Source organism: Schistocerca cancellata, chromosome 5 (assembly GCF_023864275.1).
Source record: "Schistocerca cancellata isolate TAMUIC-IGC-003103 chromosome 5, iqSchCanc2.1, whole genome shotgun sequence".
In the NCBI taxonomy this organism is placed as follows: Eukaryota; Metazoa; Arthropoda; class Insecta; order Orthoptera; family Acrididae; genus Schistocerca; species Schistocerca cancellata.
This window is the reverse complement of record NC_064630.1, coordinates 196,688,072-196,703,335: the sequence shown is the minus strand read 5'-3', so window position 1 is coordinate 196,703,335 and position 15,264 is coordinate 196,688,072. Positions and strand designations below refer to the sequence as shown.

At 40.4% G+C, this 15,264-nt stretch overlaps 1 protein-coding gene across 1 annotated transcript in view; it reads right to left on the bottom strand.

The window, feature by feature from the left end:
• LOC126187305 (cytoplasmic aconitate hydratase-like) overlaps nucleotides 1-15,264 on the bottom strand; it is a 311,989-nt gene that overhangs the window by 197,603 nt on the left and 99,122 nt on the right. The window contains exon 4 of the mRNA XM_049928298.1: nucleotides 5,979-6,124. Coding sequence (XP_049784255.1) covers nucleotides 5,979-6,124 — 146 coding nt within the window. The remainder of the gene's footprint in view (nucleotides 1-5,978; nucleotides 6,125-15,264) is intronic.

Below are 15,264 nucleotides of genomic sequence, written 5' to 3'. Positions count from 1 at the left end.
GAACCTATACAATATACTCATCCATCACCCCACAATCCCTGCTCCCAACCTCTTACCTCATGGCTCATACCCCTGTAATAGACCTAGATGCAAGACCTGTCCTATACATCCTCCCACCAACACCTACTCCAGTCTGGTCACAAACATCACCTACCGTATCAAAAGCAGGGCTACCGGTGAAACCAGTCATGTGATCTACATGCTAAGCTGCAACCACTGTGCTGCATTCTGTGTGGGCATGACAACCAACAAGCTGTCTGTCCACATGAAAGGCCACCGACAAACTGTGGCCAAGAAACAAGTGGACCACCCTGCTGCTGAGCACGCTGCCAAACATGCCATCCTTCATTTCAAAGACTGCTTCACAGCCTGTGCAGAATGGATCCTTTTCACCAACACCAGCTTTTCTGAATTGTGCAGATGGGAACTTTCTCTGCAATATATCCCACGTTCCCATAACCCTCCTGGCTTCAACCTTCATTAGTCATTGTCCTCTCCCATCCAGCCCCTTCCCTGTTCCCATTCCAGTACTACACAGCCCTCATTACACCATCACACCCAGTCTATTAACTTCTCTCCTTTTCTGCTAAACCCCCTTCTCTCCCCACCTTTCCCCTGCTCACTGTCTAACCTCCCAACTGCACATAGCTGCCCTACCCTCTCTCCACCTCGTCCCTACTCGCTCCCCAACAGCACATCACTGTCCACCACCCCTATCCCAGTATTCCTCCTCCTCCTCCTCCCCACCCCAGCCACCTCCTTACCCCCACCCAGTTGCCATTCCCATCATGCACTGGTAATTTTAGTTGGAGCAGCAGGATACAGCCTGGTTATGAATCCAAGATATAGTATTAGGACTGACCTGGACAAAATAGGAGCAGACACAGGGCACACAAATCTGTGGTTTGTGGAAGTCTTTCAGCACTATGATCTATCGTGGGTAAACATTGCTGTAAGACATATTAACACTGAGCTGAACAGGATGCTCCAAACACTGGCAAAATCTCACATAAGTGTTGTTCCAGTTGATGCTGTTCGTAGGTGGGGATACACTACAGATGGCCTGCACCTAAACAGGAAGGGGAAAGATAAGTTAGCCTCTCTACTAGCAGATACTCTTAATGGATGCCACATTCACATTCATAGAAGGGATTATCCCTGTGGTTAATGGTACCAGGCAGACAGGTTTTTCAGCTTAAAAGCTGAAGTCCAGATAGACAACATTCAAGAAAATTTGAATAAAAGACACTTCATGTACACTAAATAGGGATAAAGCTAAGGGTAGTATCAATTTACTCCATAAAATATCTGGGGAATAATCAGATGAGCTGTTTGTGTGTTTAGATGATCTCAAAAATAAGAATGACACTGATATACTTTGTCTGAACACCACGTAACTGTCGGCATGGAAAGTGTTGGTGTAAATGGGTATAATTTAGCATTTTACACTTGCTCATCTAGCATGGATAACAAGGGAGCTGTAATTTACATGAAACAAGGGTGTAAATACAAAACTGTACAAGAAAGAAAATCTTGTGTCAATCAGCATTGTAAAGTTTGTGCATGTGAACTACAGCTAGATAATGTAGTGTTGATATTAGCAACAGTGTACATGTTGGTTGATTTAAAAGGTAGGGGTGTGTGTGTGTGTGTGGGGGGGGGGGGGGGGGGGGGTGCATCGGTCCCTTGTTCCGAATAAAACAATGAACACAAGAGTGAGAATCAAACAAGTGAGACTGACAATACAAAACAGACAGCATGAATGGGACTTTCTTTTCGTCGGTTGTGACAATGGACGAGACGTGGATGCCATTTTTCAATCCAGAAACAAAGCACCAGTCGGCTCAATGGAAGCACACAGATTCCCTGCCACCAAAAAAATTTCGGGTAACCGCCAGTGCTGAGAAAATGATGGTGTCCATGTTCTGGGACAGCGAGGACGTAATCCTTACCCATTGCATTCCAAAGGGCACTACGGTAACAGGTGCATCCTACGAAAATGTTTTGAAGAACAAATTCCTTCCTGCACTGCAACAAAAACGCCTGGGAAGGGCTGCGCGTGTGCTGTTTCACCAAGACAATGCACCCGCACATCGAGCTAACGTTACGCAACAGTTTCTTCGTGATAACTTTGAAGTGATTCCTCATGCTCCGTACTCACCTGACCTGGCTCCTAGTGACTTTTGGCTTTTTCCAACAATGAAAGACACTCTCCGTGGCCGCACATTCACCAGCCGTGCTGCTATTGCCTCAGCGATTTTCCACTGGTCAAAACAGACTCCCAAAGAAGCCTTCGCCGCTGCCATGGAATCATGGCGTCAGCGTTGTGAAAAATGTGTACGTCTGCAGGGCGATTACGTCGAGAAGTAATGCCAGCTTAATCGATTTCAGGTGAGTAGTTAATTAGAAAAAAAATCGGAGGCCTTACAACTTGAATGCACCTCATACCACAGATTAATTCTTGAATAGGAATAAATAAATCTACAGATAAAATAAACACATTTTGTGCCATTAAAGGAATGGTGTAGGTAATAAAAATTTTAAGCTGGAAGGAAAGGAAAATACCACTTGATTCACATGTGTATTAATTATGCACTTGACACTTCCCGCATCATAATGATTACTGTAAGAGTGATCAATTTAACACACAGCTAACTAACGAAGTAGTGCTGCTGCTTGCAGTGTGGCTCCAGTTGCCTGAGACTGTGATCGCGTGTGCGTGTTTTTGACAAAGGCCTTACTGGACAAAAGCTTTATTTGTGACAGTCTTTTTGTTGTGCCTATCTGCAACTCAGCATCTCCACTATATGGTGAGTAGCAACTTTCCTTTTCATAATATGGTTACATTTCATCCTGGATTTTCCATTGTTTGATTTTTGTTTGACAGGATGTACAAAATATGTAGACAAAATTTAAATGTATAGGAGGAGGTAAAAAGAAACAAAACACTTTAGTGAGAAATATGTCACTGGGGCATCATTTGCCCCACTGGTGTCCTTAAAGGTTTTAACACTAACGATGTTCAGAAATGATGTTAAAACTGCTGTGTGGTGAATACTATTTTAGAGATATTGCTAAATATTTTGTCTGTATATATTAACGCACAGCTGGTAATTGCATGCTAACAACTGTGTAACATACTCATAACTGGGGTTTCATGAATGCTGGCTGCAGCTTCAGCCAAATGGACAACCAACTCTTCTGGAGTGTCCATTGGTGTCTCACACACCAAATCCTTCATTCCATTCCACAAACAGAAACATACAGGAGTGAGGTCAGGAGAAGGTGGTGGCTCATTCTACTCCAACAACTGGCAAAAATCAGTCTACAGTGAGGGATCTCCAAGGGAAAATGGGCACACCTGTGACATTTTGTCACATGAAAAATGTGTTTCTATTTATCTCCTCCAAAAACACTCAAATTTTATGTATGTAGTTTTTTTACACCCTGTCTGTGTCACATTTTCCTGTAGCATTCCTATATTTTGAATAAAATAAATAAGTGATAAGTTAGAGTCTCAGATTTTTCTACCTCTGTCTTTGCCATCTGATGGAGGCCATAATTATTAACTTCTTTATTACAGTTCTGATCTCTGTTGCTGAACTAGACTCAACACACAAGTCAGCATCTAATCATATGTTCTGACTTATTGTTTTGGATTTCAGCTTACTCTTCATTACTACTACATTATGAATTTAACTCAAATTTGTACCTGGGTATATTTTCCAGGTCAGTCATGGTACCTAGTCTTCGTAATCATGAAGCTTTTCTCTTGTGATTTTAAATGAAGGTATTTCCTCAACCAATGTAAATCGGTTGCACATCCCCAGAAGCCTTTCCTCTGGCCTCCTATCTAGCAAGCAAGTTTCATAGAGGAGGAAAGTTGCCATAGGAAAAGGAGAGGGGGCGAGAGAACAAGGAAGGACCATAAGGAGGTAACTTCTGCCATTAAGATTGATATTAAAAAATATAATTGCAGAGAGAGCCACCATGGAAGAGGGAAGTCTGTGATAGGTTATTTATCTTCAGATTTCAGAGTCAATAAGATGTTCAAGAGGTTCTGTGGAAAAATCAAAATACAACCACATATTTTACAAAAATTTCAATCTATCATTCAGGCCACCTCATATCAAAACCTGCTCCACTTGTAAGGTTGATTTAATGGAAATAAAAAGAGAAACATATCTGAAGAAGAATGAACTATGAAATAGACACAGATTACATAAAATTTGTGCAAAGCAGTTTTATGATATAATGAAGGAAAATAATCCTACGGTTGTTCAGATTTACTTTGAAACGCAGCAAAACCAGTCTCTTCCAGCTCTATCAGCCCATGAGGTTTTCTATTCTACACAAATATGGTTAAACAATCTGTGCATCATCATCCATACTAAGGAGCAAGAAAGGGAAAGCATCAATTTTTGCAACTGACTGGAGACGGAACCTTCAAGAGGATGCAATCAAATTGCTTTGACTTTGCTGGACTTACCTTCTGACTTAGACAAAAAAAACTAAATGCGGGCACCAATACTATAAATCTACTCTCAGATTCTTGCCACACCCAAAATAAAAACAGCTGTACGATGGTGATGCTTACAGCGTTCTTCAAAATGAGCACATTACACCAATTCTAAATTTTTCTCATTTATTAATTGTCTACATTTTAATAAAACAAGAGAAAATAAACAAAAATAAACTATTGACATTAATTTCTGTCTTCACAGCCTGTTTTGTTTACTAAATCACTCGTCTGTGGTATCGCTATTTTTAACCATTGTCATCATCGTCTTTCTAATAGGACAGATGTGGAAGTTGTATCTCTACTGTCACAAATATCTGACTGTTTCTTCTGAATATGTCCTATTTCTGAGGTTGTGAGTACTGTGTGACCCAAGAACGTAGCACCCCCCCCCCCCCCCCCCCCGAACACTTAGCAGATTTTGCCTATACTGACATAAGAATGTTACATTGTCTCTTGCGCTCACTGCTCTCTCATTTGCTGTATAGAACCAGCAGCTGACACCCCCTCCAATTTTTCATAGTGCTGTGCTTCAGCAATAGTGAAACACGGATGGCAATAACTTCTAGGGTAAAGGTAATATGTAACAACAGCAACTAATACATAAATAAGAGACTGCAATCACTGTTCAGTCTAATTCTCGAACTTTGATCATCACACGATCTAGTGAGCTAATCTTGTAATGTCTCCACAACTGGTCTTCATGCTGTAATTTATTTAAGCGACGACAATTACAGTCCATTTACTATGATTTATTTCATTTGTTATGTATTTCATTCTGGACTAATTTTCCTTCTTGTTTCACATGAATGTCACTGTCTTTCTCTAAAGCTGATTAAACTGGTAACGATTTTCTCCAGTATTCTAATATATGTATAGTGGCCGAATTTCTCATTTGCAAGCTCTAGATTTTCTTCGTCTTCTTTTAAAATACTTCTTACAGACAGAATCTGTTGGCAAAATTAATCACATTTATACGAGTATCTTGGAAATTCTCCATTCTCCTCGTCAGTACAGTATTAAGGCACTGTCCTTGCAAGAGAGAATAATTTTGTCATGATTAAGGACACACATATGGGGATTAAATTAACTGGGACATGTACAACAGTAATATGATAAAAAAGAATGACATCATAGAATCACTAAAAGCTGTTGTTACAAATGTTTATTCAAAGACAACCAGTTTGAATACACCATCTTTAAATCACTGACTGACCCACATTAATTTAAAGGAAGATTCCCTGTCTTCAAATACATAATTGTTTTCAGTTGCATCATCCACTGTTTCATCTCGTTATTAATATTTGGACTTAAATATGGTCGCTTGACCAACTGGTTGTCTGTGAATCAATATCCCTTAAAGCAGCTTTAGATGGTATCATAATGTCATTCTTCAAATACATTGAAGCTCTGCAGAACTATCTACAGAAAATATGATTAACCAAAGTTTTTAACTTACATCCTGAAGAAGTCCACCTGCACTGAGTGATCTATTACTAGATCTGATGGACAAATAGGATTTATTTTTTGTGGATCACTACCCAGTTTTTTAACAGCATCTCGCATTGCAGCAAAATCAACAACTGCTGGTACTCCAGTCAAATCCTGATTGGGAAAAGAATATCTTTAAAAACATCACTCTCATAAACTGTTTAATACATCTAAATGACAAGTTACACTTTCTTTAGTAGAAGTCTCACTAAATGATGTGCATCTATCTGAAAATACTGAACATAAAATGGCAAATAAACTTTTAAAGAATCCTCCTTTGGGCTGCAGTATTTGAAGTAACATACACATGGTTTTGAAAGTATTTTCTTACACTATTGAAACCAATGTGTTTCCATATCATTTGTAACTTATCACCCCAAATTTTAATAAAACCTACGCATGCAATAAAGGTGTCTAAAAACTACATTGAGATTTTTGCATTGATAATTTCTTATAAGGGTGCTAATAACACAACAAATACATGTTGGGCATAAAACTGAAAGATCTCAATATGTAATAAGGCAGTAATGTTTAAATAGCAAATTAGGAGATCTACTTTCATTATATACTTTCATACCAACACAATAAAGAAGATTCATGGCAGAAGTATGAAAGCTCCTAGTCAAAAAAATTAACCAAACTCACTTTCTGGAAAAAGACTCTCTCTCTCTCTCTCTCTCTCTCTCTCTCTCTCTCTCTCTCTCTCTCTCTCTCTCTCGCTAATGGCACATCATTTTGCACCTTCTCCTCTGACATTTCTTAAGCTTTTATTCTACTGATATACCCATTGGTGTAAGTAGATTCTTTAGTTTGAATATGGTACTTGGTATAAGACAGATTCTTTACAGATACTCTTGACAATCCTTGGCATGTTGCTTGGCTTTTAAACCAACTTTCCAACTTACTTATTCCAAATATGTTGCCTTCCTCATAAGATGGAAAAACTGTGCTCCTCTCTATTCTCCAACAAAGACTCTACCTACTGATCAATTATTTGTTGTTAATATACTACGAAGACATTCATGGACATCAGTAATTACCCTCTGTGTATTGATTGTTCATTGTACTGACATTTTATTTACAAATTGATTCAAAACTTGCTACCTAGTGTAAACACAATGTATACACAGTAAAATAATTATTCCCAGGCACAGCAAAAAAAAAAAAAAAAAAAAAAAAAAAAAAAAAAAAAAAAAAAAAAAAAAATAGCACTTTCTTATATTGATTGCCGTGTAGTGCAGTACATGTGCAGAAGAGATACTGCATAGCACTCCAATGTGAGATACTGTTAACATATTCATTAACAAGTCTACTAAGCAGTGGAAATGATCAGAAATGTCTCACTACTCAAATACAATAGTTAAATTGTGCTTTATAAGTAGTCAAACTTTGTATGGTTGACTACAAATTATTGAAAATGTGTGTTTATAAATAAAGTACTTCATTTTCCTGTATATCACTTGTAATAATTTGCACTCAGAAGTAAATACATCAATTAGGAGTATTTGGTATAATCAGTTCTTTTCTCAAGATTCTGCAGGACGGAGATAATTTGTGTTGTTTGACATAAGCAGCCATTCCACATTCAAATTAACTCATCTGGTAGCTCAGAGAGTGTCAATCATTGGGGCTTACAACATATACCAACTCAACAATTGTATGCCTCAATGCTGAGTATCCTCACATAACAGCACTATATCTACCAATGTTATAATCATGCACAACAAAAAACTTCTGTAAAAGCTTGTTGTAGACATTAGATTTACTGTTGTAAATAAAGCATAAAATTAGTAATTTATCAAGAACTTATAGACAACACAAAAGTGTCGGAAAGGTAATATTGTACTATGGCTGATCACACATGACAAAAATGGGATCCAACAACAGTCACACTTCTGTAGAATTTTGAAAGTGACAGGTCAAACCATAGAATGGGACCTAAACTCATAGGGCCGAAAAGTGAGACACTCCTTTTAGTCGCCTCTTACGACAGGCAGGAATACCTCTGGCCTATTTCTAACACCCGGACCCGCAGGGGGAGCAGGGTGGCTACATGTAGTCAGGATATAGCATGAGTAGCCAACCACTTGTAGCATCAAAGACAACCCCAAGATGATGTCCAGTTTTACTATCTGTTTAGTAACCATTACATGACAATAATGTAAATAAAGTGACCAATGACAAAAATCTCTGAAACATAATTAAGACAAGAAAGCCAAATTCTAAGTACAATATATAATTCAATGTACCACCTCAACACAGACAGTGACAAGGAACAAATAATTTTGATTATGGTTCCCAGTATCATACTGAGAAGCTACATCATCATGGGAATAAGAGAAAACTAATCAGGATTAAACAGTACATGGTACACAGTGCTACAACTCAATGACTTGATAAAGGGTACTTTGAAGATAGTACACAGAAGACCTGTCAGTAAAAGCATAGTTTCATGTCCACATGTGGGGCTGAAATAATGTAGCACACACAGCTAACTTATAGTCAAACAGGAGTTACACAGAATCCATTTCTGCAGAGGGATCGATATTCAGTATCCAAATGTTTGAGAGCAATATGAAACACCAGACATAACTAATGAGCTTATAAAAGTTATTCAAAAACCAAGGAATAATCAGGGTCCTCAGGTTTAGGCAATTGGAGTTGAGATCTCTTGGTCTCTGCCGCAATTAGTAATTTAGCAGTGTTGACGAGTTGTAATGGTTGAAAATTGTTTTTATATTTTTTTTATTTTATGTTTTTCAGTTATCTAGTTTTGTTCATGCAATGTCCCATTCAATACAATATTTAATTGCCTAAAGCTTACGACCCTGGTTTTTAATAACTTTTATAAGCTCAATCAATTTATCTGATGTTCCATATTGATCTCATATATTCGGATATTGTGGATAATCCACGAGGAGAGGGATGAAAAGGGAGACGAAGGGAAAGAGTGCCAACCACGCCATTATTTCTGCATGTTTATCAAGCAATTTTGCTTAAAAGATTTAATTCCTTTGCATATTATAGTTTCACATCGTAGCTTGTCTTTAGTGCTCACAGTTAGTTTGATATTTCTAATTGAGAAACCTACAGCAATTAATTAGGATAGCTTGCAGTGAAAAATGTGGTCACTTGATACTTTATACTCAGTGGACTTTACATACTTCATATGTTACGGTACATGAAATGCAGTAATCACTCTGAAATTGTTTTAAAGGGTGGAAGGAAAGCCATGTCTCACTACAGTGTAGAGTATATACAATTTATACAGCACAGTACGTCCCTGTGCACTATGTCAAATTCATTTATGTCTTTCATGTTTCTTATCATCTTAACACTGTGACCCTCGTACTGTTTAGCCCTGGTTAGTTTTTTCTTGTTTTCATGATGTAGCTTTTTCAGTAATATACTGGGAACCTTAATCAAAATTATTTGTTCCCATGTCCCTGTCTGTAAGGATGTGCGACACAATTATATATTGTACCAGAATTTGGTGTTCTTGTTTTAATTGTGTTTCAAAGATGTTTGTCTTAGGTTACTTTACTTTCATAGAAAAAAAAAACATTGTTTTTTGATAACTGATGCTTGTGGTTTTTGTACATTTTTCACTTACAACTGTACTCTGTAATGGTTATAATCATGTTTTTTTTATCTTAAAATTATCTTTATATGTCATGATTCATATCGACTGGACATCTCCTTTGAGTTGTCTTTGAGGCTACAGACGCTTTGGCTACTCATGCTATGTCCTCATTACATGTGGCCAGTTTCTTGTGTACACACGAAGAACGTTGCTGACATATGAAAAATGTTGTTGTCCTTTATTATTACTCATGAAACTTACAGTTAATGCAGTTCAACATGACTGACTTGTGATATGCAGTAGCCAATTTGTCATAAGTTATGTTTTTGTATTCCATGTCTATCAATTTTTGCATTTAGGTTTTGTTAACATTTCGGTTTCCTAACGTTGATTCTGGTGCTGGATAATGGTCAGTGACCAAACATCCCAGTCGACACTGCTGAGAGCCCATCTGCACAGGCATCCAGAGGAGCAACACTAAGGGAGGGACAGGAAGATCAGGAAGTGGTCACTATCACATGGGTCATCATGGACCCTCCACTAGATGGACGGGAGAAGACATGAGCTGCTAATGGAAAGGTCAATGGCCAAGAAGGTTCCATGCACCACACTCGATTGTGTAGAGTATCAGTATTCAAGAGGCACAGGTCAAGTTGTGCCAGTACATTTTGTATGTCCTTACCACATCCAGTGACCATGGTTCCACCCAACAAAGGGTTATGGGCATTGAAATCACCCAAGATTAGGAAAGGTGGGCGAACAGCATGTTCTGGGACACTCCAGGAAGGAGGTAAACATTGCAGATGGTAATATCCTGAAATGCCCTTGTTTGAACAGGCACAGCCTCAAAAAGTGTTTTAAGGGGCACAATTTCACTACAGGATGTCAAAACTCTGCCAGACACACTGTTAAAGACAGCACAATTCTTATAATATCCCCCGCTATCCATGAAAGGCTGGGGTCTGTGTTGCTGGAAACCAAGTCTCCTGAAGGTCAATGCAGGAGGCAGGTAAAGTGCTTAATAGATGTCATAGCTCATCCAGGTGGTGGGAAACACTACAATTCCACTAGAGAAAGTTGTCGATGTACAGTGAGGCCATGAATGGACCATGGGGGGCAGGTTATGCCTTAGGATCATCTGCTGCCACTGATTGAGGGGTTGTGGCATCAATAGATACACATTCCAAACTCCTGTGTGTGGTGAAAACCGTTGTGTCAGGTGCTGCTGGAATCTCCATCTCTGCCACAGGAACGGAACAGGTAGGATATGGTGGCAAGGGGGCCCATCAGAATGTACTCCTCCTTGGAGGACTTTTTCTTGTCCTCCCTCTCCTTAGAGTAATTCAATAATTGTGAGGGTTTCTCTGAATTAGTTTCAGGTAAAGATGATGATTGCGAAGCCCTCTGACCAGCAGCCTGTGGCTCCTTAAGCCACTGGCTGGTGCCTAGTTAAAGACCAGCAGAAATTTTGGAAAAAAGTGCCAGAGAGATTTCTTCCTGATGAGATAAGCTGGAGGAAGGTGGTTTGTGTCTGACAGGGAGGTGGGGATCAATGTCTCTAGTGGGTGGGAAGCCATTGATCTGAAAGCAGGTGTGGATGAAGCAGCAAGAGGGGAGTCCCCCACCTGTCATGGAGCAGACATGGTTGAGCCACCCTGAAGGCCCACTGTACATGGTGCAACGGGTGGGAGTACCGTCGCCAAATGGGGTGGGGTCATTGTAGCTGTAGCACATGACATTGTTTGATATGCTGGGTGAATGTGCTCATACTTTTTCTTGGCCTCTTGCTAACCAAGTTTCTTTTCTTTCTGCAAAACAGTGCACTCTGATGAACAGGAAGAAGGGCACTTTCCACAGTTGACATAGATGGGGGGAGGTGCACAGGGAGGGTTCACATGGAGTGCTCATCCACAATCACTAAAGGTGGGGCAAGCACTGCAAAGCGAAGACATGTTCCCAAATTTCAAACACTTTAAGTGCTGCATGCGGGAGAGGTGAAAGGGGAGGGGGACATACAGTTTCACATCACATCGTATACCATCACCTTGACCTATTCAAGCAATATATCACTCTCGAAAGCCAAGATGATGGCATCAGTAGCAACCCTATTGTCCTTCGGCGCCCTATGTACACGACAAAGTCTACACCCAGTCGCTCCAGCTTTTGTGTAGATCATCAGATTGTAAGAGCAGGTCTCCTTCGAAAATGATGCCCTGGACTAAATTTAGACTTATAAGGTGTGGCAGTCACCGGTATGTCACCCAGCTTGTTACAAGTGAGCAGTGCCCGCAATTGGGCAGGGGATGCCATTTTGATCAAAACTGAGCCACTTTTCATTTCAGACATGGCTGCCATTTCCCCCAACTTGTCTCCACAAAGAACAAGAGCTCTGTAGCTAAGAAGGAATCACTACTATTCCTTGTACAAACCAAGTATTGTGAGGATTACTGCTCTGCTTGCCATTTAGTCCTACATTCCTCCCACGGTGTAGCCAGGGAAGGGAACATTTTAGTGTCACATCTCTGCACCGATAAGAGGACTGCCCTTTCGTAGAGACTGCTGGGGCTCTGTGGCCACCAGTGGGATATAACTTCATACACTTCATTTGCAACTGATCCGCCATGCTGCCACCCATTCTGAAAGGGGGCTCTCCCCATAGGTGCTAACCAACCTTAGCAACAGCTACCGTGTCAGTAATCCACTGCTCAGAATACCCATTCCCCAGTCATGAACCGTGGTGGGTTTTGGGAGTACTGCTGTATAAAGGACAGGGTGCACAGATGGATACGCACAAAGGTGGAGCCCACACCGCACTGGGTGACTTTCCCTGCATGATCTGCACTTCTAGACAATTTTGAAAATTTGTGGCAGGTCAAACCCAACAACGGGCACCACGTGTTTATTTAATGAAAAGTTGTAGAATATGTTGGAAGAGGAAACGTGAAGCCCAAGCAGCATTGGCACCAAGAAAACCATCCAACGGCGAGGCAGAGGGGAGGGGGAAAGGGTTAGTGAAAGTATAAGCCTGCAGCATGGAAAGGAAGCAATGCAGCAAAGGCTAGGGGCCCATAGTAACCAAGCATGTACAAACAAAAGATTACATGCATGTGAAGCACATGCAATTAAGATCCAGCCATTGGAAACTAGAACCTTATTCTTATGGCAACCAGCCATGGTCCTCAAAAGTCTTAAGTGGTCACTAAAACCCCATTTAATACGAGGGGGAGTCAAATGAAAACATTACATATGTTTTTAAATATTATTTATTGTGTAGAAGTGGTACAAAGCTGTATCACTTTTCAACATAATCTGCCCCACACTCAATGCAAGTCCTCCAGCACTTACAAAGTGCATAAATTCCTTTAGAAAAAAATTTATTAGGTAGTCCGCACAACCACTCGTGCACCACGTGGCGTATCTCTTCATCAGAATGGAACTTCTTTCCTCCCACTGCGTCTGAGTGGTCCAAACATATGGAAGTCACTTGGGGCAAGGTCTGGTGAGTATGGTGGATGAGGAAGATACTTAAAATGCAGGTCTGTGATTGTTGCAACTACTGTACGCGCAGTGTGGGGCCTTGCACTGACGTGTTGCAAAAGGACACCTGCTGACAGCAATCCACGTCACTGATTTGATTGCAGGCCACAGATGATTTTTTAGGAGATCTGTGTATGATGCAATGGTGACAGTGGTCCCTCTAGGCATGAAATGCTCCAAAATGATGCCTTTTTCATCCCAAGAGAGAGCCAGCATAACCTTCCCTGCTGGTGGTTCTGTTCGAAACATCTTTGGTTTTGGTGATGAGGAATGGCGCCATTCCATGATCGTTCTCTTCGTTTCCGGTTGGTGAAAGTGAACCCAGGTTTTGTCCCCAGTAATGATTCTTGGAAGGAAGCCATCACCTCCTCGTTCAAAGTGCCGAAGATGTTCTTCACAAGCATCGACACATCATTCTCTCATTTCAGGCGTCAGCTGTCGTGGAACCCATCTTGCAGACACTTTTTGTGAAACTGGAACACATCATGCACAATGTGGTGTGCTGACCCTTGACTAATCTGTAAACATGCTGCAATGTCATTCAGTGTCACTCGGCAGTTTTCCTTCACTATGGCTTCAACTGCTGCAATGTTCTGTGGAGTCACGACTCGTTGCGCCTGACCTGGATGAGGAGCATCTTCCACTGAAGTCACACCATTTTCGAACTTCCTACTCCATTCGTAGACTTGCTGCTGTGACAAACATACCTCACCGTACTGAACCTTCATTCGTCTATGAATTTCAATAGGTTTCGCAACTTCACTACGCAAAAACCGAATAACAGAACGCTGTTCTTCCCTGGTGCAAGTCACAAGTGGGGCAGCCATCTTTATATTGATACTACGATGGTATGTGTGCATCTGCATTATGCTGCCACCTACAGGCCATTCTGCACGCTGTTTGTAGCACACTTACCAACTTACAGGATAACGGCACAAAATTTCGATTCGTTAATACAAATTTAATGTTTTCATTTGACTCACCCTCGTATTTGGGAGGTAAGAAAGTCAGGAGCTGTAGTTTTTCTACAAAAAACTTAGGGCTCATTTACAGTAACTGACAAGGACAATTCCAGAAACATCAGTGTGAAAGAAGACGGGTTGGCTAGATGCTGGTGGACAACTGTTAGAAAGGATATTGTGAACAGCAGATAATGAGGACATCACAAATTTAAATAGTGCAATAGGGGTATCACAGGAAATGGCCACAAATACACAAACAACTGATTTGTCATACAACACAGGGACTATTGAACATAACAAAAACTATGCACTTTATACAGATCTGAAAGAGATCCTAAATCATTTGAGTACACTAGATTAGAAACTAGTAGTAGCCAGATAGCAATGGGAACTTGCTAATGGCTTTGAAAATGCCAGAGTAGAAGCAGAAAGAGTACTATAAGCACATCAACATGCCACTCATGGACATCCAAGTACACCACCACAGCTGTTTCTATTAGGACTACAGCGAGTACAAAAGAAATTTCTGAAAGGGTTATGACATGTTGTACCTATGGTTAAACGTAATATAGCACTGTTCTTTGGTACTTCTTCAAGGTGTACAACTTAGCTTCTGCCATTTTTCCCCAACATTTGAGGCTTTAATGAAACAAACAGGTTACACATGTATAATTCGAAGTATTTTCTATCACAGGCCACTACTTTCTCCCATCTTTCGGGCAGTGTATGAATCCCATATCGAGAAAGTTGCTCATATTTTGAAGTGATCCACGAATCGATCCAATTTGTGACTACTTCATGAGATCAGAAGTGTTCATCAACCAGGCCATGCGCCACTGATCTAAACAGGTGATAGAGGGAGCAATATCTGGAAAATACGGCAGGTGGGGTAGGACTTCCCATTTTAATGTTTCCAAGTACAATCTGACCTCTTTTGCCACGTGGGGTCGTGTTGCAAAATCACTTTATCGTGCCTCTCGCTGTATTGCGGCCACTTGTCTTTTAATGCTCTACTCAAAAGCATTAATTGCATTCGATAACGATCACCTGTGATTGTTTCACTTGGTTTTAACACCTCATAGTACACGACACCGAGTTGGTCCCACCAACTGCAGAGCATGATCTTGGAGCCGTGAGTATTCTGAATATTCGGTTTGGCCATCGACGTGGAA